Source organism: Haliotis cracherodii, unplaced genomic scaffold, assembly GCF_022045235.1.
Source record: "Haliotis cracherodii isolate W230 unplaced genomic scaffold, xgHalCrac1.p SCAF_3, whole genome shotgun sequence".
Lineage (NCBI taxonomy): Eukaryota > Metazoa > Mollusca > Gastropoda > Lepetellida > Haliotidae > Haliotis > Haliotis cracherodii.
In genome coordinates this window covers 11925906-11952446 of record NW_027266286.1, presented here as the reverse complement: position 1 = coordinate 11952446, position 26541 = coordinate 11925906, and the positions used below count along the sequence as shown (strand labels likewise).

General features: G+C 41.0%; 1 protein-coding gene across 1 annotated transcript; it reads left to right on the top strand.

The window, feature by feature from the left end:
- Positions 1-5897: 5897 nt before the first annotated feature.
- On the top strand, positions 5898-20220 carry LOC139473939 (cleavage stimulation factor subunit 2-like). The gene is made up of 11 exons (XM_071256762.1): positions 5898-6008; positions 6989-7067; positions 10003-10207; positions 11207-11314; positions 12433-12552; positions 13257-13319; positions 16285-16324; positions 17065-17163; positions 18189-18382; positions 18690-18851; positions 19571-20220. Exons 1-11 carry the CDS (start codon positions 5939-5941, stop codon positions 19685-19687), a joined length of 1257 nt encoding a protein of 418 aa, XP_071112863.1. The 5' UTR covers positions 5898-5938; the 3' UTR covers positions 19688-20220.
- The last annotated feature ends 6321 nt before the right edge of the window (positions 20221-26541 follow it).

Sequence of the window (26541 nt, the reverse complement as noted above, 5' to 3'; positions counted from 1 at the left end):
GTTACATTTTGGCTGGACTAACGTGTCTATGCATAGTCCAATCAAAATCGCGCAACAAAATCGAAATGCGGTTTGTAAACTGTCGAGGAGATTTCGGTGGATTGCAGGATTTGCAAAACATGTGCATCGCCAACTTGTTGTAAACAGACATTTTCCAAACCTTTTCATATTTTTAATCAAGGTGCTCGCATGATTTGATGCATTTTGTGATGTAAGACCTGTTTTATCACAATATAGATCTTTATTATCGATCAGATTGTCTTGACTGGGTGTCGCCATTTTGTTTGAAACAAATGCAAGTGATGGAATCGGATTGGTCCATAGGAGAGGCTCAGAAGGGACACAACTCATAATCGCCACTGGTGGTGCTACGATCGAGGCCAGGAGTTCCAGCCTAGTTCAGCAAGGGTGGAAACTGGACTTTTAAAGTCAGTTAACTCTCTTGCCTCGGGAAGATAGGACTTAAATAACAACACAACTGAACAAATAAGTGCATAGGGAGATCTATGAACTAGCAGACCAAATATGACATGTTATAAACAGTTGTTTAAAAAGATACAAACGCATGTACTTTCTATTCAATTACCCATCACCTCCATACCATTCTCAGACAGAAAAGTCTCCTTCTCATTATTGTGGTAAACTTTCTAAGAAATGTCGGGCATTTCAAGGTTTAAATAAAAATATAACTGAACAACAATTTTAAGAACTACTGGACCAAATAAACCAATAATTAAAAATCAGTAGTTTAATGCTTAGTAGAAAATTTCCAAATTGTTTCCATGGAAACACAAGAAACTGAAAAACAAAAAAAAATATGAAAAGGCAATAGTTGAGCATGTGGTCATTGCACATAGTTTCATGCAAAAATATTCATTAGTTTGAGAGCTCTGGCTTTGAAATGAAGCCTCGAGTTGTTTGAGACTAAATTCAAATTTTCATGGATTCTATAAAATATAATGTTAAAAATTTCAAAATAGCAAAAGGCACCAATTTACCTGATGAGCAATGCATATATGCAAACCTTCGTTGACAAACATTAAATGTTTTTTAAGTAACGGCTCAAAATGGGAAAGGACCCAGCCAAAAACAATAAGACTCCCCTCTCTGTTGGGGGAGACATAATAACTAGATTGACTCGAATTTTTAAAAGGCTATTGACATATAGATTGAATATTGCTGTGTGTGGCATTAAACAACAACCAATCAAGTTGACATTTTTACTATCATGTTTTTAATAATAAATGAAATTGCCCTTATCCTGCTTAGCCTACAGATGACAATGTTAACTTAAAAGTTAAATCTATACCACATACCGGAACTGTAACAAATTCTGGGGCTACACAAGTCAATATATATATGTCCAAAGACATGGAAAAACAATGCTGTACTTTGATAATCATTTCATCTCTGTATGAATTAGTGGGTGCCTTTCAACAAAACAATATAGTTCTTAAATCATGTTTTTTTTCTATTTGTCTTGAATTAAGTTCATTTTTCTTTAAGAGTAAAAGATTTTTTCAAGACGAGTCCCATTCAGAACTACAGATGAGCTGCTTATTTGCGTAAAATCCCCCCTCAAAATGTTTAAAACACAATACTTGCGTACAGAAACGCATGCATCAAATCTCAAAATGTTTACTCATTTTGGGAAAAACCCAATAGAGTGATGAATAGATGAGTGAAAAATTATTGTTTACCCAATGAAAAATGTAATAACCCAATTAAAATAGACACCTTTGAGTAAAAACTCAATTGCTCAAAAAGTTATCTCGAGCTCTGCCCATAAACAGATATTCACATATAATATTTACACATAAAATAGGTTTATTTGTAACCCGATACAACATTAACAAACTGATATATCACAGACTGCTTTTAGTGGATAATGATATTTACATCCAGGAATTGTTTATTGGTGGAAATCATCATAATAATCATGTCTATATTTCCTCCATGACAGATGAAAAGATAAGGTTCTCTTGTGTTACACATATTTTTTATTAAATTAGATTTCTTTTGAGACTGCATTAATTGCAATAATATAAAACCATGTTCCTATTTATTGGTCTTGTTTAAGTGAATACTGGTTACTTTTAAAAAGCCATAAAATAGTTATTAGTTGTATATATTAATTATAATACATAGTAACGTGAATTGGGAAATTTGTAGTTCTTAACCGGGAGCATGTCTCGATAAATCCCAGTATTCCAATGGACTAAAAGATTGCTGCTTCACGAGGCCTGACTTCAATGATGCATACTTGAAGCAGGCTCCAGATGTTTTTGGAGCCACGGAGCATGTACTCACACTGTCATTCATTTTGGGTATTACATACATTTCTTTGAGTACTGAAAATCGTGAAATAAATGCGTCTCCAAAAGAATGCGACCACTGGCCCCTAGCCAAAAATGCAACTCAATATGAACGCGACACCCCACTCCTCTTACTAACATTGGAGATTTAACGTGCGCTTTCCGACTGCAGCGTATGTCGCACACGGGCCCCTCCTCTCACTTACTTACTTACTTATAATGGAGATTTTACGTGCGCTTTCTGACTGTAAGCGTATTTCGCACACGGGCCCGGCCAGGCCATTTAATGTGTTTCTGAAAAGGGCGAAAGTGATGTTTGCAACCCAGGAGGGGGGTTTAGGGTTTGCTTATATTGCAGTTTCGAAATTTTGAGATTTGGAATAAATGCCAAGAGAGGTTTGGGGCCCCTCCTCTCAAGCATCAGTGGATTTATATCTAACAAAAATGTCCTCTGTCAGGTTTACAGGATAATCCTCTCCTTAATCCAATCCTTATCTTATCACACACCAAATAGCACTGCTAATTAGCGCTGAGTAGAGTGCTTCTGCTGAAACAATACATGCGCGCTGGCTCCTGTCGGCCTTTGACACAGTCGCAAAAAAAACAAAGACACCCTGTTGCGTGGGTGGGGTCTGTCTGGACTTGCAGGTGTGATCAGTGATGACATAAGTGAGTAGAACTCTTGTCTTGACCCCAGCAGTGACAATTCACATGATGTAATTAGTGATTGACTGACATTTGTAACTGTAAACTGTAATTTGTTTTCAACGTATGTCTAAGTTGTTTTTTCTGCTACCCAAAATGTCTTATTGTTGATATAAATGTGATATTTACTAATGCAAGCAAAGACTAATGGCATTTTTCGCAATTAATTCATGCTCGCGTTAATTTCAAGATTTACAGTATTCAGCAAGAAGTCCAGTCTCCTGGTCTTCATCAACCAGTGAGTAGATTCTTTCTGGACATATTCTACTTCTATTCTGTTTCAAGTACCTAGCCAGCATTAGAAATTGGCAATAGTTCCATAGTCCTTGCCAATCTGCCCAATAGTTAAGGTCACATAAGGACTAGTAGAAATTGGCCCTTTTTAAGGGTTTGGCTATATGTTATCATCATAAATGACGAGTTGACTAAAACTGCTATCACTGCTAGCATATATTAAAGTGATGCCCCAAATGAGTCACACATCGCATAATGTCATGACAGGGACATGTGTCAAAGCTACACATCTGTGCACAACCAGTAGTCATGACAGTAGAGTTCAGATATGTATGTAACATCAGTGTGATCAGTACTCAATATATACAAGTTACAGGACTAGTCTTGAAATTGTATCTTAATGGAAACTGTGCTCGAATATTTTTATTTTTGACTTGAACAATGATGTAATTTATGTTACTAGATTATATAGGTATATTATCCTCACTTATCCAATGAGCATTGCCAACTAAAATATAGTACTAATTACTTATTTTTTAATTGGTCCATTGTCGACTTTAGAACGAATGAGTAGCAAGTACAATTATTAGCAGGTGTGTTTTCCAATATCAGCTGTTATTTATTTTTGTATCTACAGATGTGTAGCAATAGAATTTAGTTGCTACAAGATATTTTTCTGGGTAGTCATTTGGCTACATCGCATTGGCTACCGTTTTAGTCGCAACTTTGGGGCCTGACAATTTAAAATTATTTTCCCCAAATGGTAGCTTGTTTGGAGCTCTGCCGCAAGGGATGTATGTCATCGCAAAGTCTTAATGTTGATGTATACAGCGACAGAAACTAACATTTTGGGTCTACTAGTCCTTATAATGAATTCATATATCAAAACCCCTAAAAATTAGCAAATTTGTACTAGTCCTTAAGATACCTTAACTATTAGCTAGTTTGGCAAGGACTACAGGACTAGTGCCAATTTCTAAAGCTGTGTATTGATACAAACTTAAGCATATTTATACAAAATTTAATAACTCGCTGCCACAGAAACGTTTACATTTACTAATATTTCCATAGATAAGATGGACAAGGTAAAAAATTTAATTTTAAGAATTTCATGGATTAGCCTAGTTCATATCCAACATTGAATTGATTAATTGCAGATCTACATTGGTAATATTTATCTATACACATACAAAATAATTCATTTATTTTTAATCAATATACAGTGATCCCTCACTACAACACTACCTTGGGGGTCCAAATAATTGATCAGCGTTATAGACTATCAGCAGTCTAACCGACATGGAGACGAAGGGGGTGGATGACCAACAGAACAGTACACGCACTGTCAACCTCTCATGATGTACGATGCACGTTTCAGAGTTTAAAAGAAAGATAAGGATAGTAGATGTTTATGATTCATAGCGTCAAAAAATATATTGAGAGTTATGGGCTTTAAAAAAACATCGTATCCAAGTGAATTCAGGTGATTAACAGGTATAACAAACTTGTCAATAAAATATGGAATTCAATATAAAATATCAATAGACATAATGATTTACCGTTTAAATAAATAAATTTTAAGCATCGATCGAAATCTGCACAGCTGTTAAGAAACCGGATGTTGACTTCTATACGTGATTTTGATTGAACTATGCACAGAATTCTTAGTCCAGCCAAAATATAACTCCATAATTCCAGCCTAGTTTGGCAAGGACTGGAAACTGGACTTTTATTGTTAGTTAACTCCCTTGCCTTGGGAAGAGGCATGCAGGCTTCAGTGAAGTAAAAGATCTAATTTTAGTAAGACTGAACCAATACAAGTCTTTCCAAGGCTAACTGTTCACCTTCATAATGAATCATTCCCTTTGCGAGTGCTTGACCCTGGCATATTTGTAAGTTATCTTACTGGATCATGCATATTCTCAAGTCATTCATCTCCCAATCTAAGACGGCATGCTTTTACAAGGTCACATCATATGATAGGATACAGTATATCACAACATAAATCTATGACAGGCCATAACAGAGATCTCATTAACTAGCGTCTAAAGCGCGGATAAGTCTTCAAGAAACAAGTCGACCGTATCGCAATATTTAAGGTCATGGAAAAAATGTTTTTAGCAATCAACTATAATGAAACAATATAGCAATTATTTAACAAGTGTTTTGCATTTGACTCTCTCAATGTGTCTAGTGGGTAAGAAATAAAAGTTCAACCTGCATAGGTATTCTCGAAACTCTTTGCTTCTAACGTAAGTGACAGCTTTCTTCACTAACAACCCGGCCATGTTTCCAGTACCCTGAAAATGAAGATACACGTTGGTTCAGCCACACATGTTTACTCTGTAGATATGCCACATTTAGTCCGACACATTTTTTATCAAATTAGAGTGCTGTTAAGAACGAAATAGTTTCTGGCATTGACGACAATTTATATTACGTATGTAAGATATTAAATAGGAGGTACAACTAAAGATAAATCTGAGTTTTGTTTACTTACAACTGAATGTATCGCTGTACATTAATAAAGACTTAAGTGCAAACAAATAAGCCCCAGTACTTCCGGTTCCGCACCTTAACGATGTGTGGAGCTTCAAATACGTTTTATTGTAAGCGACTTCGCCCGCATCGCTGCCTGGAGCTCATACATCAAGCACGCGAGGGGTTGTGCGGACAAAACGAAAATGGCGAATATTATGAACCAGACGAATCCGCCGATGACGGCAGCCGAGAGAGCTCAGCGATCAGTTTTTGGTATGGCTATGCACACTAGTTTTAAGTTCACACACTATGTAATTTCAAACTTCTTATGATGTACGAACGTGCAACCACAACGTTTTCCGATGTGCAAAGGGACATAACTCGTCATTTATTGTTGATGATTTTCCATTTGAGTCAAGAGTCAGTCAATTTTATTCATAAGCCGACCATAAGCTATTCATCTATGAAGATACAAGATGCTTAAGAAATCATGATACATATTTTGTTGCCATAACACTAACAGGCGATATTCTTCAGCTTTTATTATAACAAGTGGACACTTTGAACTGTAAGAACACTTGTCACTAGGTTAAATCATGTTTATATATATTTTATAATCTTCTACCTAACATGAATATTGCATTCATGAAATTACTTCTCAAACTTGACAAGGTAACGAAAGGGTTGAATAGATTAATGACTTGTCCACCAGATGAGATTGTAGTACAGGAGGTGGTGTATCTTGTATCTTCAAGTAATTGGGTTTCGGTCATATAAGAAACAATGAATGAATAAAAATAGAACCTAAGGGTTATCTTACCTTTTAACGTGACTTTTATTGTTTTTTTCCCCTGTATTTTGTTGTATTAATGAAACGATTGGCCAATCGCTTATTATAATATTATGCACATATCTACATGTCTCAGATGTCCTATTAATTCATTCTTTTTAATCGTGACAAGCACACCAGAGTTAAGAGTGCACACATACTACCAACACAGGGGTATAAACTTTCAAATGTACCTCACGGTGACAAGAAGGTGCTTGCACTTGGCCCACTACACAAACACAATGGACGCATATATACAATGTACTCAGAGTTCCTCGGATTGGAATTTGTGGCACTGGCAGCATAGTTTGTCATATTTCTTTGCAATCTGAATTAAATTTCCATCAAGCTTCACTGAAGTCAAATTGGCACCAAACTGTGGAATCTTTTTTCTTTTTGAAATTGCACCACATTTCTCTTTCAGTTGGCAACATTCCATATGAAACAACTGAAGAGCAATTGAAGGAGATCTTTGCCCAGGCAGGACCCGTCGTCAGTTTCAGGTAGGAAGTTGTATCATGCTGATCATGTAAGAGAATGTTATGGAAACAACTTCTGGTTTATTGCATACGGCGACATTTCGATGTAAATTATTACACCATTATCAAGCTGGAGTGACAAGCTGCAGCTTGATAACAGTGTAAGAACCGCCATGGAAACATCACTATATGCAATTCTCAAACCGTTGTTATCCATTAAGTCATATGTTTTCTTACTTAATCACCAATCTCCAGAATGCCAATCAAATGCTGATCATTATTAAATGAGTAGGTGTTACAGTATTCGACGTAATTAGCGCCCCGCTCTAATAAGCGCCCACAGGGATATTTGCTAATATATTGGCAAGTGAACAATCCCAATTAGCATCCCTTCCGATTGATCAATGTACACAAGATTTATTTATTTGTGTATAATACGCACTCGTGTGTTATGTGCATCCTTAATTATGGGCAATTAAATTCTGGAAAAATATATCTATCGTATATAAACAGTTCAGACCGTCAGCATAAACCACGAAATTTATCTTTCAACTCTGTTTTTTCCCGCCAAAATAATATTCTAATAAGATCCCCCTATTTCTAATTTTGAGAGCGCCCTGGGCGCTTATTACGTCGAATACGGTATACTGTTTTGAGATATCTTTATTCGAAATCACGAATGATGGAAATCTGTAACACAGGACAGGAAACATAACTTAATGCAACACATGATTGTATAATGTAAATGTACATAATTCTCTATTCCTACCCAAGTCATTGGTAGATCTTGCGAAAGGTATGACAAGGACTAAATAAGGCAGTCAAGTCTTGACTGAGTTTTAAATGAACTGAAATCTCTTCAAGTGTGTTGATGTCACATATTATGAATGTTCCAATCCTCCATATCTATGTGTACCTGTGTATTGCAATTGTATAACCTAGGCCTTTAACATGGGACTGATCACTTCATCTGAGAGTGTAACAGTAACCACTACTGCCAACTGCATGATTGTGGTTTTGGTTGCAGGTTTACATTCCAGATAGACCTTAAGATACATCTTTTACACCCGGGGTAACGGGTGGCCCAGTCGTCTAAGGCTCCTCGATTTGCTGTGCAGAGTTGGGTCCCTTGGGCACGCCAGAAACCTATGATTGTGGGTTTGAATCCCGGTTCTCCCCGATTATGTTTCTAGGTTTGTCAGCACCATACTCTTGCTTGTGGGTTTCACTGGAGTAGTGAACGTCTGAGTCCTGCATCGGGCTTTCGGGCTTTCCTCCCACATTAAGCTGACACGCCGTGATATAAATGGAATACTGTTAAAAGCGGCATTAAACCCAACTCACTCTTTTACACCCCAAAGTATTGTTTGAATTATAAACAAATACCAGACTGCCATCAGGACCTGCAGACTTTCGAAGCTGCAGGCCGTGACTAAACTCTTCAGGCCCTCATTTGTAAAAACTGCAGCTTATTGTGACAAATAATTCAACACATAAACTAGTCCATTAGTGACCCCCCCCCAAATTTAAAACTACAGGCTCGTCACAAAATCAACCTGCCACAGGCCTACCGGCAGGCTCAAACAATATCAAATGTACACTTGACGATACAATTCACAATACACCTTCCCTGTTCTAAGATCTGAAGAAATCCCAAATCAGGTCAAATCTAAATGACCTTTCATCCAACCTATCAGAGCATTGCTTACATGATCCCGACTTAGAAAAGGTCATAGTCTATCTCTCGCTTCAACAGCACAAACATTTGAAATGGAAGAGACTTTCCATAGCCTGTGGAAACTACTGCCATATAATTTCAGCCATCTGTCAGACATTCCAGAATTTATAAACATATTTATCAAAGTGTGGTCTGGTATAGAAGTCGACAACTTGAAACTAGTGATGAAAATCCGAGAAAGCTGCTTTCTAACTGGCTAGTGTTGACTTCCTTTCAGTTATTTCATTGGGTGGTCGAAGTTCGCAAAAGAGTGTTGTGTCTTGACCTGTAATGGGATGTCCTCAGATCTTCGTGTTGTGGTAGCGAGCGCTAAGACCTGATTTTAATGAGGTTGAGCAACAAACCCTTGCTATCGATAACCCACGTATCATGGAGAGCTTTATGCCAAAATATAAGATAGCTATGTTATAAATCACAAAGAACAATGAAGCATGGTTTATTTCACGATAAAACATTGTTCTATCATGATGTCATTTCTGCAGATAAGAACATGCGCTCACAACTTGATGACGCATATTGGATAACGTTATTTCTTAGTGGGAAGTGTCTAGTGAGTTGTTCCCCATAGAAGTAGATTTACAACGTAGTTAAACGCAATGGCAGAACGATCGCTTCCAAAATGACAATCAGTATTGGGAGAAAATGTACATTTAATCATCTAAGGATTGTGAAAATATGAGGAAAATACCCACCTGTGCATAAAATCGACTTGTCCGGCATTGCCGAGGTCGGATTGTATTGAGGGAGTCATCATTATTAAAATGGTGCTAAATATTTGTAAAGTTTGTACATTTTATCATCATCTTTAAAGAGGTCGTACATAATTTTGATATCTCATATTACGAAGAACTCCTGGTGGTTGTTTATCGTACAATAAAACACTGCAGGGAGAATAAACCACCTGGGGATGTGGCCCTCGTGGTTTATTCTCCCTGCAGTGTTTTACTGCATGATAAACTACTCCCACTTGTTTATATCATAAACCAGGGGTAATTTAAATATCACAATATGTATTAAGGGCATAAAGTATTGCAATATGTATCGTATCATGACTCAAATATAGTGATATCTATCAATTGTAGGCATTTCATGACAGCACTATTACTAAGTCTCAGAGCTCTAGTACGGCTGCGTATGTGGGTAAAATGTGCAAATAAATCATGACCTGAACAGAATTGATGCAGGACCGTTGCATACAGCACACACTGTCTTGTCCTCCAGATTGGTGTATGACAGGGAGACAGGGAAGCCGAAGGGTTATGGCTTCTGTGAGTACCAGGATGTGGAGACAGCTCAGAGTGCCATGAGAAACCTCAACAATTATGACTTCAATGGCCGACCTCTGCGTGTTGGTGTCGCAGCAGGCGAACAGAACAAGGAGGAGATGAAAGGAATGCAGCAGGCCCTTGGTGGACCTCCGATAGAGGTAAGTTCTACTCTCTCTAGAGGGACCTCCGATAGAGGTGAGTGCAACTGTCTCTAGAGGGTCCTCCGATAGAGGTGAGTGCAACTCTTTCTGGAGGGACCTTCGATAGAGGCAAGTTTAAGTTTTTCTGTAGGGATGTCTGATGAAGGCCAAATGCACCCTAGGGACAACATTCATTCTGATTAGAGGTAGATGCATCCCCCACTGGTGGGGGCCTCTGTTCAGGTTGAGCCAAACACACCCTAGAGACAAGATTCACACTGATTAGAGGTACCTAGATGCATCCCCCACTGATGGGGACCTTTGTTCAGGTTGAGCCAAACACACCCTAGAGACAAGATTCACACTGATTAGAGGTACCTAGATGCATCCCCCGCTGGTGGGGACCTCGGATCAAGTTGAGCCAAACACACCCTAGAGACAAGATTCACACTGATTAGAGGTAGATGCATCCCCCACTGGTGGGGACCTTTGTTCAGGTTGAGCCAAACACACCCTAGAGACAAGATTCACACTGATTAGAGGTACCTAGATGTATCCCCCGCTGGTGGGGACCTCGGATCAAGTTGAGCCAAACACACCCTAGAGACAAGATTCACACTGATTAGAGGTACCTAGATGCATCCCCCACTGATGGGGACCTTTGTTCGGGTTGAGCCAAACACACCCTAGAGACAAGATTCACACTGATTAGAGGTACCTAGATGCATCCCCCGCTGGTGGGGACCTCTGATCAAGTTGAGCCAAACACACCCTAGAGACAAGATTCACACTGATAAGAGGTACCTAGATGTATCCCCCACTGATGGGGACCTTTGTTCAGGTTGAGCCAAACACACCCTAGAGACAAGATTCACACTGATTAGAGGTACCTAGATGTATCCCCCACTGGTGGGGACCTCTAACCAAGTTGAGCCAAACACACGTTAGGTACCTGACTTAAGTCACTGCAACCCAAACTGACTGCTGAGCACTGACTATGTTATCAACTGTTTGCAGAGTCCCTATGGGGAGCCGGTGGAGCCAGAGAAAGCTCCAGAAGCTATATCCAAGGCTGTGGCCAGTCTTCCACCAGAACAGATGTTTGAACTCATGAAACAGATGAAGGTAAGATGCGAATAATACTGATAGTAACTTGACTTGAAATGGAGTCAGTTCAACTCCTGATGGTAATTTTGAAATAGTATATTCACACTCACATGACCATGACACTCAAGTCCTGGTCCACATGGTCCACATGGTCCTCATGGTCCACATAGTCCTCATGGTCCACATGGTCCTCATGGTCCTCATGGTCCACATGGTCTCATGGTCCACATGGTCCACATGGTCCTCATGGTCCTCATGGTCCTCGTCCCTATATGATGGATTTGTCTATCATTCTTAACTCAATGCCCTTGGCGGACAATTTGGGAAAAAGGATAATATTTAATCAGATGTAGTTATATATTTTATTCAGTGCGAAAATGTAAAAGTAAACAATCAAGCCGATTCTAATTTATGGGTGCCATTACCAGCATAATACAAGTCATCTCTGCAGAGCCACCACGTTCGTTATTCCTGTTGTAGAATTACTTTGTTATTTCCAATTTGGGATGATTTACTTACATCTGCTTCACACTTGGGGCAAAATAACGGGAAGGGGGCACGGGTGGCCCAGTCGTCTAAGGCGCCGCGATTCGCTGTGCAGAGTTGCGTCCCTTAGGCACGCCAGAAACCTATGATTGTGGGTTCGAATCCCGGTTCGCCCCAAGTATGTTTCTAGGTTTGTCAGCGCCATACCCGTGCTCATGGGTTTCACCAAAGTGGTAAACGTCTGAGACCTACATCACTTCGGGCTTTCCTCCCACATTAAGCTGACACGCTGCGATACAACCTGAATACTGTTAAAAGCGGCGTTAAACCCAACTCACTCACACCAAATAATGGCCTCTGACCGGGTCTAGATAATTCCCTGAATATGCAAACAACAGAAAGTTTTAGAAATGAATATTTAGAGACATAAGGCATTTCTGTTTTTGCCCTCTCAAACATTTAGGCTCGTCTTCAAAACAAGAAAATGAACTGATCTAGCTTTACGACCACAGTAACATTTGCTCAAAGGAGAATGTCAGGTGATTTGTATAGGACTTAAATGCTGTGCAGTTGTCATGCTAACCTCTGGGAATGTCTGATGCATGTTGTGTAGCTCTGCAGCGTTGTGACCATGTCATGCTCTGTTCCAGCTGTGTATCCAGAACAACCCAAATGAGGCCCGGAACATGCTTCTACAGAACCCTCAGCTGGCCTATGCTCTGCTACAGGCTCAGATTGTCATGAAGATAGTTGACCCACAAGTAGCACTGGTATGTATCATTCTTATAAATTCAACCCTGTAGGATTCACGGTTGGAGTATCTTGGTCATGAGACTAAGAGATGGCTCCATGGTTGGATGATCTGATTCGATGACTTGGTTGTAGCATATGAGTTTCATCCAGCATAGTTGATTATTGCTGATAATAATCATAGACTGGCTGTTCTGGTCTCTATTATTAACAGTCTGGTGTGATATAGCTGAATTATTGCTGAGAATGACATTAAACAACAAACATATAAATATCAGATTAATTTGCTCCTTTTGTGATGAAGATCCAGGTTTGAATTTGTCTTCAGCTCCTAATGCTTGATGTAAGAGCTGACCAATGAGATTGGGTGTTCAGGCTTGCTGATTTGGTTGATGCACGTCATTGTATCCCAATTTTGTAGAATTGGTCTTCAGCAAGCCATGCTTGCCGTCCGTAAAAGGTGACTATGCTTGTCGTAAGGGATCGGGTGGTCAGGCTCGCTGACTTGGTTGAGGCTCATGATGTCAATCACTGGATTTGTCTGGTACAGACTCAATTACTTACATCCCACCATCAGATAGCCAGAATATTGCTGAGTGTGGCATTAAACAACAAACAAATATATCATTGTCGTAATTGGTTCAGAAACTGTATCGTAACAATATCACTTCATCTTTAAACCCCTCTGAAGATGGAACTTGACTTTCATGCTGTTGTTTTGTAGGCCATGTTGTACCGAGATGCCAACCAGGTGCCGCCCAGTACCGGAGCTACTAACAATGGACAGGTGAGTCACAACCAGGTGTCTGACAATGGCATCTCTGTCCTGTTGACTTTGAATACAGGTGGACCCATGGTCTAGGGTGTAGTAGAGGGTGGAGAGCATAAGGTCTATCCCCTGACCGTCAAACAAAAGACATTGAAAGATCGACTTGGTGTATCCATGCCTAGCATTTGCCAATAAGGTGAAGACCACCTGAGTGGTCTAGTGGACAGCATCATCCCAGAGAGTGGAAGGATGGTGGTTTCATCCACTGGTTGTGTCATACCTTAACACCTTAAAAGCACTTATTACTTAGCGTAAAACAAGGATTGGTTGACTCGGGAATCAGTACACTGTGTCTTAGTGGGGTGGTCGGGTAGCCTAGTGGTTAAAGCGTTCGCTCGTCATGCGGAAGACCCGGGTTCGATTCCTGACATAGGTACAATGTGTGAACTGGTGTCCCACGCCGTGATATTGCTGGAATATTGCTAAAAGCGGCTTTTTAAAACCATACTCACTCACTAACTCACTCACTGTGTCTTAGTGGGGTATCCATGTCAAACTGAGATTTTATCTTCATGGGCCAGCACTATAGAACCCGCATAAGTCTGGACTAGTATAAGCAGCCACACACAAAGGTATATCACCAATCCAGTCATGGGTTTCGAACCTGCTGTAAGCGTAATAGCTGTTCCATAGAGCGATCATAGCCCTATGACAGTAACGATCACCATAGCGCCAGGATAGTTTTATGAAATTGGGCCCTGGTCTTTTACAAGGTTCTAAACGGGTATATTTGGTTAGAAAAGGTTCTCAATGATCTATTCTGGTCATTAAAGTCAACTTGATAGATCGGTTGGTTAGGCTCGGGAACGTTTTTATTACTTGCTGTCGTAACTTGATAGCATGTTGATAATAATATCAATCTGTTATCACAGGATCGTCTGGCCCAGACTTCATTATTATAGGCTGTCATAGTTATTACCTACTTAACGAAGCATTACCCAATCTGACTGGGTCCCACAAATGAGCTTTTTGGGAGCATTTTTGCTTCCCTGTCACGTTTTGTGATGGGCTGGGAACAGTTGACAATGAAGAAATGGTCCATCATTGTTTCACTCATCTGAAACACTGGAGTAGGTCTGTGTTGTAATTCTTGCATATCAAGAAAGTATCGTAACAAGACCTGTGTTTCGAGATACGTATCGTCTTGTGGCCTTTTGTATTGTAGCACAGTGTCCGAAAATATCTGCCTGCCTGTTATCCTGTGGCTGGTAACATTTCTGTAGGAACAGGTGAAATATATTCCTACCTGCCCGACTGTCTAGTATAAAATTTCGGTGCTACACTGACACTAACAGTGTTGAATCAAACATTGATATGTGACTCACTTATGGTAACTTACCTGAGAGCAAGAGCTACCTTAATGATTATTGCTCAAGACACACAGTAAAATTTTATCTGAGAAAAATGAGCATTTCTGATTGAATGAAGTGTTTTTGAATTTACCTGATGCTAAACCTAGAGCACGGTGTAGCTTCAGGTAAGGTAAAACATTGGCATTTCTGATTAAATGCAATGATTTTATACTCACCTGACCCTACACAGTGCTATAGGTGTGGCGTCAGGTAAGGTAAAACATGACAATGACTACCTGCTCTATCATGCATTCACCAATGTGGCAGTCATCTATGACATGTGTCAGGTGCACGGGAGGCCCAGTCGTCTTAAGCGCTGCGATTCGCTGTGCAGTTGCGTCCCTTGTGGGTTCGAATCCCGGTTCACCCCAATTATGTTTCTAGGTTTGTCAGCATCATACCCGTGCTCATGTGTTTTACAGAAGTGGTAAACGTCTGGGATCGCATCACTTCGGGCTTTCCTCCCACATAAAACCGTGATATAACTGGAATACTGTTAAAAGCGGCGTTAAACCCAACTCACTCACTCACTCACTATGACATGTATCATTTGGGCTTTCCTTCTACTGTAAGCTGACACACTGTATGAGTAAATTATTGTTCAGCGTTAAACCCAACTAGGACACTAATGTGGGTTTGCATCTCTGTCATACAGTCCCGCAGCTTCCCAAACTCAAACCGTTGTCATTTGCAGGCTGTTTTGATGACCTGGATACAGGTCTTCAGCAACCCATGTTTAACCTAAAAGGCCACTAAGCTTGTTGTAAAAGGCGACTAACAGTATTGGGAGGTCAGACTCGCTGACTTCGTTGAAGCATTTCATCGATCCCAATTGCGGGGATCGAGGCTCATGATGTCAATTACTGGATTGTCTGGTCCAGACTAGATTATTTACAGACTGCCATCATATAGCTGGAATATTGCTGAGTGCGGCGTTAAACAAAAAACAAACAAACCAATCTGGATACAGCTGTCATACTGCTGAAAAACAACATTCATTTACTCCTGAACATGCCCCGCAAAAGTGAAAAGATTTATCTGAGATATTAATGCATCAATATTGTGATCTCAGAGTGACCTGCTACATGTTTGTAATGTTTTACGTTATGGTTAGTTACGTTTGTAGGGAAGTTTGTTATTAAACTGGGGGGCACGGGTGGTCCAGTCGCCTAATGCGCCATGATTCGCTGTGCAGAGTTGCATGCCAGAAACCTATGATTGTGGGTTCAAATCCCGGTTTGCCCCGATTATGTTTCTAGGTTTGTCAGCACCATACCCGTGCTCGTGGGTTTCACCAAAGTGGTAAACGTCTGAGACCTGCATCACTTGGGGCTTTCCTCCCACATTAAGCTGACACGCCGCGATATAACTGGAATACTGTTAAAAAACTCACTCACTCACTCACTATTGTCATTACATACTTATACTGAGGATTAGAAATGGTTTTTTTATTACAGATTGTTCATAAGATCTGATTTTGTTACATAAAGAGTTATCATTATTGATATTAAGCAGTATTATTTGTGACTTTTGGTCAACAAATATCAATTTTCTTTTGTTTTTGATTTCAGCCTTCATCATCAGCTCCCAACCAGATGGGCCAGCCACAAGGTATGCTCTGCTCACTCTACAGTGTGCAAATGAAAACCTGTTTGGTCCTATATAATTTACAAAGCACTGAGTTGTCTGTAGCATGCAGGGGCGGTGGGGTAGCCTATTGGTTATGGTGAAAGGACCAGGTTCAAGTCTCCAGCTGGATACAATGTTTGGAGCCTATTTCTGCAGTGATAATACTGGAATATTGCGAATGTGGCGTAAAACCATACTCACTAACTCTATAATCTACAAACAAATGGAGTAGTGTGTAGTGTACTATCAAAACCCATTGAGCCTTCTAAAGTGTACGCCGTGAACATCCAGGGTAGACTAGGTCTTCAGCAACCCATACTTAATGTAAGAGGCGACTATTCTTGTCTTAAGAGGCGACTAACAGGATTGGGTCGTCATGCTCGCTAACTTGGTTGATGCATGTCATCGTATCCCAATTGCATGGCTCGATGACCATGATGTCAATCACTGGGTTGTCTTGTCCAGACTCGATTATTTACAGACTGCCGTCATATAGCTGGAATATTGCTGAGTGTGGCGTTAAACAACAAACAAACAAACAAGCTCTATAGTGTTCAATCAAAACCCATTGTGTCCTCTACATAGAAGGATAAAGAAGACGAAATCTGTGTCAACCCTGTGTTCAGTATATTGGTAACCGTGGTGTTTGCACTCATGGTTGTTGCTCCCTCAGTGTTGGTCAGAGTAGCTTCAGAGCATTCAGTATAACTATTCCTCTCCAGGTGGCCGAGGCCCCGCCCCAGTACAGGCCCCCGGGGGATCACATGGTATGAGTGGTCCATCAGGTGACATGATGGGTGCTTCCAGAGGACCTATGCCAGGTGAGACAAATCACTTGAGCTGTCAGAATTGAAATGGCAAAAACAAAATGATCTTTCCATAGAATATATCTTTTGATTATATACTTCATTTTGAAAGACTTCGGTTTCTGAAGATGAGAAAAGTGATATTTTCATTGTAGTGAACATAACACTTGATATTTCACTGCAGTGAACTTAAGAATTTGACGGAACTGTTGTCATGCAAGAGTTACCTCCCCTTTATCGTGTTTATAGCCTGTACACAAACTGTTGACTTTCTTTTCACGTTAGTTCCACATTGACAAGGCACAATAAGGACAGATGGTCATTTATTGAGTTAATATCACGTCTGTCTGTTTGTCATTCTCTTGAAAATGTTTTGTTATAAGCTGTAAATTTCTCATTAGACTCGTCAATTGCGAAGCTCGATTTTTGTTACGTGGCCAGCATGTCTTCTCTTCCATCAGCGCTCTCGTAGCTTTCACAAATATATGTTTTAAGTTAATTTTGTATATAATCATATCCAAATGTATGATAAAGAATTTTAGTGACCTCAAATATTTTTAATTAATTTTGTTTATAATTTTTGAGATTTGTAGACTCTGAACTACTTCTTACTTCACATTTAAAATGGGTGGTGAAACTAACTGTTTTTGTCTCCTAGTCCTTAGAATGAATACATATAGAAAAAACCCTTGAAAAAGGGCCAATTTCTACTAGTCCTTATGATACCTTAACTATTAGGCAGTATGGCAAGGACTATAGGACAAATGCCAATTTCTATTGTTTTACATTTGTAATGAATTTTTTTTATTTCGATAGAAGACTTAACAAAAAGTATATCACAAGTTAGATATTCCATGTTTCTCTCATCTCGTGATTTTACGCCACTCCTGAAAATATCTCCTTTCCCCTTGTCCAACCTTCAGTGGAGGTCAGTGGTGTTGAGCAAACGATAAAATGACTTTTTGTTTGTTGCATCTTAAACTTCTATTTGTCCCTGGAGAATATCTGTGTGATATGCAATAATGATTGTCCTTGTGCAGGGATGGGTGGTCCAATGGGTGGTCCGATGCCAGGAGGTCATCGTGACATGGGAGGACCCTACCCTGGGCAGCCACAGCGGTCAGAGTTCCGGGACCAGAGGATGATGGGGGACTTGCGGGGGATGCCGCAGCACCAAGCGGGACCTGGCATGCAGGGAGGACACGGAGGACAGGGCGTGTCCATGAGACCTCAGGTTAGAGAAACATGGCCAAGTGTGTCCTGTGTTGATTAGCAGTGGTGATGGAGCTTGGTAATTAAAGCATTGGCTTGTCACACCATAGACCAAGGTTTGATTCTGAACATGGTTACGATGTGTGAATCTCATGTGTTCATGTATCCCTAAGTTAGATTGCTAAAAGAGATATTGCTTAGCCAACCCTACTCCCAGGTTAACGCCTTCATATGTTAACATTGTTTAATGAAGGATTTGTCCATCAGTTCAACAGCTTGACATCAATAAAATTTATCAGGCAGATGCTCACAACACATTTCTTATTCAGATGGTTCCTCAGCAGCAGGCACCGATGCAGTCAGCCTTAGGTGCCTTAGGTGCATTAGGTAACCTAGGCAACCTTGGCCAACTGTCAGCGGGAGTGATGTCCGGTCTTGGCGGTGGACTGGGAGGACCAGGGACTCAGATCTCCCCACAGGACCAGGAGAAGGTCAGTTGCTCACCAGTTTCAGCTTACTTCACTGTACCAGTATGTCAGGATCAGGATCACTTCTTACCAGACCTTGTTACTTAGTGTTGAGTTATACTCTAGAGTGAACAACAGTGGTGGTGTTCTTAGCTCCTCTGGTGGTAGCTGTAGCTTGCATTTCATGCTGAAGACCCGGATTACTTTCCCAAAATAGGAACAATGTTTGAATATGTTTCTTGTCGTCTTGTGGTTTGAAGACCATTGTAAAATCTTACTCCAGACTGTTTCTTTTTGTTCAAGTGTGATTTCTTTCCATTAGTATGTGAAGGTTTTGCTGCAAGAAATGTTATGTGACCCTTTGACATTCCATGTTCTGTGACCAAAAGACGTTAAAAGATGGTACTTGTTGTTACCCTGTCTGGCTCGGCATTAAGGGGCTAAAACAAGGACTGGTCGGCTCGGTGTCAGTATACTGTGTCTGAGTGGGGTATTCATGTTAAACAGCGGCATGGTATCTCAGTATGCAAGCACTATAAATCGGCATCAGTCCAGACTAGTACAAGCAGCCACACACACACATACGTGTGCATGCACATAGCTATATAAGTGCAATAATCTTGGATGCGACGTTAAACCGAATTTCACCTCACCTCACCTCACCTCACCTCACCTCACCTCACCATGTTCTATGACCCTCTGACTCTCCAGGTCGTGTAACCCCCTGACTTTCTGTGTTGCAGGCTGCCCTGATAATGCAGGTGCTGCAGCTGACAGACCAGCAGATCTCCATGCTGCCTCCAGAACAGAGGCAGAGCATCATCATCCTCAAGGACCAGATTGCCAAGAGTGCCCAATAGGCTGGCCCAGCTCAGTGGGGAAAGTGGCTGCCATCTTACAACTGGCTTTTTGATGGAGAAACATCCATCACATTTAGGCTTAAAACAGTGTCAGCCCCAAACATGTTAAAACTTCAATGAAAGTGTCCAAAAACTTCCCTTTGTACGCCTTGAATGAGAGTTAAACTGATCTCTGTTGTCATCTCAGCATGTTAGCACTCCTTCAAAATAGATGACATATTTTAGCCACTCATCTATTTGGATAATAACGGCCACAGATCATGAACATATTTCAATGTCTAATTGTCCCCTCTGAAATAAATGACAGATGAAACCATTCGTGTTGAATAAAGTGTCAACAGTTGAGCAGTAGGTTTATCATATAGGCCTGATAGTTTTTTTCATTGAGACCAATACTTCAGATGACCACAGCATTTTCTTACTTTGTCAGGTAACCTATTCATACATACAGTTGTATATGAAAAGCAACATCTGGAGAATGAGGTTTCCTTGTATTTCATTATCATGTTCTGAATAAAGAATCAAAAACACCACATGCTGCTGTCAGTGATGATTTGTGAATGTTGTCCTTGTGTGTCATGGGACCAGATCTCCCCACAGGACCAGGAGAAGGTCAGTTGCTCACCAGGTTCAGCTTACTTCACTGTACCTGTATGTCCAGGATCAGGATCACTTCTTACCAGACCTTGTTCCTTAGTGTTGAGTTATACTCTAGAGTGAACAACAGTGGTGGTGTTCTTAGCTCCTGTGGTGGTAGCTGTAGCTTGCCTTTCATGCTGAAGACCCGGATTACTTTCCCAAAATAGGAACAATGTTTGAATATGTTTCTTGTCGTCTTGTGGTTTGAAGACCATTGTAAAATCTTACTCCAGACTGTTTCTTTTTGTTCAGATGACCACAGCATTTTCTTACTTTGTCAGGTAACCTATTCATACATACAGTTGTATATGAAAAGCAACATCTGGAGAATGAGGTTTCCTTGTATTTCATTGTCATGTTCTGAATAAAGAATCAAAAACACCACATGCTGCTGTCAGTGATGATTTGTGAATGTTGTTCTTGTGTGTCATGTTGTTTGTGCCATACAAACTTGAAAGTGCATAAATGTTTAGTGTAAATAGAAAAGGAGAGGATGGGTATTGCTAATTCTGGATACCTGAGAAGGTTATTATTATTTGTGATAACAGCAATGCATGCGATACTGCTCCCTGGCCAGTTGGATTAGCCCTGTGATAGCAGCAGTGCATGGAATACTGCTCTTTGACTGGTGGGATTAGCCCTGTGATAACAGCAGTGCGTGGAATACTGCTCCCTGACTGGTGGGATTAGCCCTGTGATAACAGCAGTGCGTGGAATACTGCTCCCTGACTGGTGGGATTAGCCCTGTAATAGCAGCAGTGCATGGAATACTGCTCTCTGACTTGTAGGATTAGCCCTGTAATAGCAGCAGTGCATGGAATACTGCTCTCTGACTGATGGGGTTAGCCCTGTGATAGCAGCAGTGCATGGAATACTGCTCTCTGACTGGTAGGATTAGCCCTGTAATAGCAGCAGTGCATGGAATACTGCTCTCTGACTGATGGAATACTGCTCTCTGACTGATGGGGTTAGCCCTGTGATAACAGCAATGCATGGAATACTGCTCCCTGACTGGTAGGATTAGCCCTGTAATAGCAGCTGTGCGTGGAATACTGCTCTCTGACTGGTGGGATTAGCCCTGTGATAACAGCAATGCATGGGACAATGCTCCATAACCAATGGCATTAGCCCTGTGATAACAGCAATGCATGGAATACTGCTCCCTGACCAGTGGGATTAGCTCTGTGATAACAGCAATACATGGGACAGTGCTCCATGACCAATGGCATTAGCCCTGTGATAACAGCAATGCATGGAATACTGCTCCATGACCAGTGGGATTAGCTCTGTGACAACACCAATACATGGGACAATGGTCCATGACCAGTGACGTTGGGGCCCTGGGATTCAGTTGTGCCACAGTTTCATTGTATTAATAAAGAGCCTGTAAAATATCAATTGCTCATTCGGTACCGCTTCATATCTTACAAGGCTGGGAAAGCATAATATTGCAGGTCAGGTTTCACTGGAGATATCATGTATCAACACCTCACACATACATCGGGCTGATAAACTGGTTATACTGCAATCTTCCTTTTTCGCCTGTAGGGTAAGAAATAACGGAATTAACATAATTCACATGTGCACTGGTAGTGTGCGGTAAAGGCGAAAACTGTGCACTTTGGTTAAAAGCACCAAACTTGGCCAAACCAGCAGCGCCCCCTGGGGATATAAAATCCAAGATAGATGTCAACATGGCTGAAATCTACGGAAGCATAGTAGGGCCACGGTGAAATATTTTTTCGTCTAAGTATCTCCTACGTAGGACTTAGTATGAAAATCCCCAAAGGTCGTCAACACGGCTGAAATCTCTTATGATATCAAACCATACTTAAAATATGATAATTGTCTGGTCAATTTATACAAATTATCACAGCAATCTATTTAGTATTAATTGCAACATATGCATGAAAATAGTGAAAATGCCTTTGATTCCTGTGAGCAACTAGAAGTTGTCTCTAGGCTGTTTCAGGCAATCCAACTGCACCTCCATCTTTCACCAGAGCATTGACTTGTTCAAAACAACGTTCGTGGTTCAGTGAAAGGGGTTCCACCGACAAGGAAGACTTGTCCCGGAACTATAAGCGATCCTGCACAGTTGATACGAAGACCCATGCCATGGCCCTTTGGGAAATCAATTTTTCGAATTACACCCATCAGACAATATGCAAAATTCTTGTTCAAGAAGGAGGTACCAGTTATGAAACTGACTTCGTGTTGAGCAGCTGACTTCCATGCACGCTGGCTTCTGAAAGTGAAAGGATCTTCTTTGTTTACTTCTGTTTTCCAGGACCGCCTCCGTGGTCTAGTGGTAGAGCCTCCGCCCAGAGAACGAAAGGTTCGGGGATTGATCCCCGGCCGCGTCATACTAAAAGACGTTAAAAGATGGTACTTTTTGTTACCCTGTCTGGCGCTCGGCATTAAGGGGCAGAAACAAAGACTGGTCGGCTCGGAATCAGTATACTGCTTCCGAGTGGTATATTCATGTTAAACTGCGACATGGTATCTCAGTGAGCTAGCACTATAAAATCGGCATCAGTCCGGACTAGTACAAGCAGCCACACACACAGACACACACGTGCATGCACGTCGCTATATAAGTGCAATAATGTTGAACGCGACGTTAAACCTTAATTCACCTCACCTTCTGTTTCCTCATATTGAATATAAGCCTTGTGTTGTAGCAAGGTGGGTGGATATCATTGATGAATGAATCAACTCCGACTGTAGGGGCAACCAAAGGGAGCACAGATTGCAGTTGTCCACCCACTTCCCCCAGCACAGGATCCATGGATCCTAAAAGCAGCTTTGATGTGATATAGATGGAACATTGCTGAGCTGATTGCGACGTTTGGCAACGAACTTCAAGATATTTCACTGAAATTATACCTTTACTTGTATGGGAACTTTTGCAGTTCGTTTTCCAGTACTAAGTTTGGTTTGAACAATCAGAGAGAGCAAGTGAGTGAGTTTTTGCCGCTTTGAACATTATTTCTGGTATATTGGCATGTCATCCTGCTGCTGGAGAAAAACCCGAAGTGATGTAGGTCTCTGGTTTAGGTCTTCTCTCTGGTGGAACCCACTGATACGGGTCCTGTGGGAGAGTCAGTCAGTCATGTCAACGAGTCTAAACACCCAGTCAGTGGACTCGTGTAACCTTCAATGATTGCTGGGGACCTACTATTCTAACCCGTAACACCCACGATTGGTGAGAGTATGGTGACGGTTGCACCGCTGAGAACATGTCACGAAGTGGGTCAAGGTCACAAACACAATGCTGAAACCTCCTCACCAAGTCTGTTTTTTGTCGTTGTGTAACGCTGCAGTCAGCATTATTCTTTGTTCACGTCTGTTTTTGTTGTTGTGTAACGCTGCAGTCAGCATTATTCTTTGTTCACGTCTGTTTTGTTGTTGTTGTGTAACGCTGCAGTCAGCATTATTCTTTGTTCACGTCTGTTTTTTGTCGTTGTGTAACGCTGCAGTCAGCATTATTCTTGGTTCACGTCTGTTTTGTTGTCGTTGTGTAACGCTGCAGTCAGCATTATTCTTTGTTCACGTCTGTTTTTTGTCGTTGTGTAACGCTGCAGTCAGCATTATTCTTGGTTCACGTCTGTTTTGTTGTCGTTGTGTAACGCTGCAGTCAGCATTATTCTTTGTTCACGTCTGTTTTGTTGTCGTTGTGTAACGCTGCAGTCAGCATTATTCTTTGTTCACGTCTGTTTTTTGTCGTTGTGTAACGCTGCAGTCAGCATCATTCTTGGTTCACGTCTGTTTTTGTTGTTGTTGTGTAACGCTGCAGTCAGCATTATTCTTTGTTCACGTCTGTTTTTTGTCGTTGTGTAACGCTGCAGTCAGCATTATTCTTTGTTCACGTCTGTTTGTGTTGTTGTGTAACGCTGCAGTCAGCATTATTCTTGGTTCACGTCTGTTTTTCTGTTGTTGTGTAACGCTGCAGTCAGCATCATTCTTTGTTCACGTCTGTTTTTGTTGTTGTTGTGTAACGCTGCAGTCAGCATTATTCTTTGTTCACGTCTGTTTTTTGTCGTTGTGTAACGCTGCAGTCAGCATTATTCTTTGTTCACGTCTGTTTTTGTTGTTGTGTAACGCTGCAGTCAGCATTATTCTTGGTTCACGTCTGTTTTTCTGTTGTTGTGTAACGCTGCAGTCAGCATTATTCTTGGTTCACGTCTGTTTTTTGTTGATGAGTAACGCTGCAGTCAGCATTATTCTTTGTTCACGTCTGTTTTTTGTTGATGAGTAACGCTGCACGCAGCATTATTCTTTGTTCACGTCTGTTTTTGTTGTTGTGTAACGCTGCAGTCTGCATTATTCTTTGTTCTCGTCTGTTTTTGTTGTTGTGTAACGCTGCAGTCAGCATTTTTCTTTGTTCACGTCTGTTTTTGTTGTTGTGTAACGCTGCAGTCAGCATTATTCCTTGTTCACGTATGTTTTTCTGTTGTTGTGTAACGCTGCAGTCTGCATTATTCTTTGTTCACGTCTGTTTTTGTTGTTGTGTAACGCTGCAGTCTGCATTATTCTTTGTTCTCGTCTGTTTTTGTTGTTGTGTAACGCTGCAGTCAGCATTATTCTTTGTTCTCGTCTGTTTTTGTTGTTGTGTAACGCTGCAGTCAGCATTATTCTTTGTTCACGTCTGTTTTTGTTGTTGTGTAACGCTGCAGTCAGCATTATTCTTTGTTCACGTCTGTTTTTGTTGTTGTGTAACGCTGCAGTCAGCATTATTCTTTGTTCACGTCTGTTTTTGTTGTTGTGTAACGCTGCAGTCAGCATTATTCTTTGTTCACGTCTGTTTTTCTGTCGTTTAACGCCGAAATCAGCAATATTCCAACTAAATATGACGGGTGTCTGTAAGTAGTCGACTCTGGACCAGACAATCTAGTGACTGATATTAGGAGCAACGATCCCAGCCTTCGGGGTACCATGACACGCAATCAAGTTACCGAATCTGACCAGCCTGTCCATTTGGTCGCCTCGTACGGCCAGCAGCAGGTTGCTGAGGACCGTCTCACCCGAAACTCCATTTGGTGTTCCTTTCACGTACCTTACCATGTTTACTTTTCATCTCGGCTCCCGTGTCTAAATGTGTGTGACTGTTTGACAACAGTGTGTCAAGTGTAACTATACATATCAATTCCCAGACAATCAAGTTTGAACAGTCTAAATTCGACGACAAGCTACAACCAAACCTCGGCGTTACTAAAAGTGTATGTTTTCATTTATTAAAAACATAAACACATAAAGTTTGGTTTTGGTTTGGTTTGTTGTTTAACGCCGCACTCAGCAGGATTCCAGCTATATGACGGCGGTCTGTAAATAATCGAGTCTGGACCAGACAATCCAGTGATTAACATCATGAGCATCGATCCACGCAATTGGGATCGATGACATGCATTAACCAAGTAAGCGATCCTGACCACCCGATTACGTTAGTCGCCTTTTACGACAAGCATAGTCACCTTTTACGGCATGCATGGGTTGCTGAAGACCTATTCTACCCCGGAATCTTCACGGGTCTATAAACAAATAACCAGATATATCATACCTATATGTCAGAGTGATGACATCTGATTGATTCACGTGATTTCGATAAAATACTCGGTATGGAAATAAATTTCTCAGCGGGAGAATAAATTCCCTTTACCCCGCCAGACCCGTGAAGATTCCGGGGAAGAATAGGTCTTCAGCAACCCATGCTTGCCGTAAAAGGTGACTATGCTTGTCGCAAAAGGCGACTAACGGGATCGGGTGGTCAGGCTCGCTGACTTGGTTAATGCATGTCATCGATCCCAATTGCGTGGATCGATGCTCATGATATTAATCACTGGATTGTCTGGTCTAGACTCGATTATTTACAGACCGCCGTCATATAGCTGGAATATTGCTGAGTGTGGCTTTAAACAACAAACAAACAGCAACATATTTGTTTATAAATTATGGAAGGGTCAGGAAAGAAATGTACATGGACACGGGGAGGGTCATCCAAAATGTGACAAGCCTTAAGGACCCCCCCCCCCCCCCCCCTTTCCTTCCCCCATGTAATAAATTACCGGTCCCTAAAAAAAGGACTGGGGTAATAACATATGATGTAAGGTGAAAGAAATTGAAATAATAATCAACTCTTGCCATGGAACAGTTACAAAATATGTCTTCACATATTCATTTCAGTTTCAGTACAGTAAAGTACGGTTATAACGAAC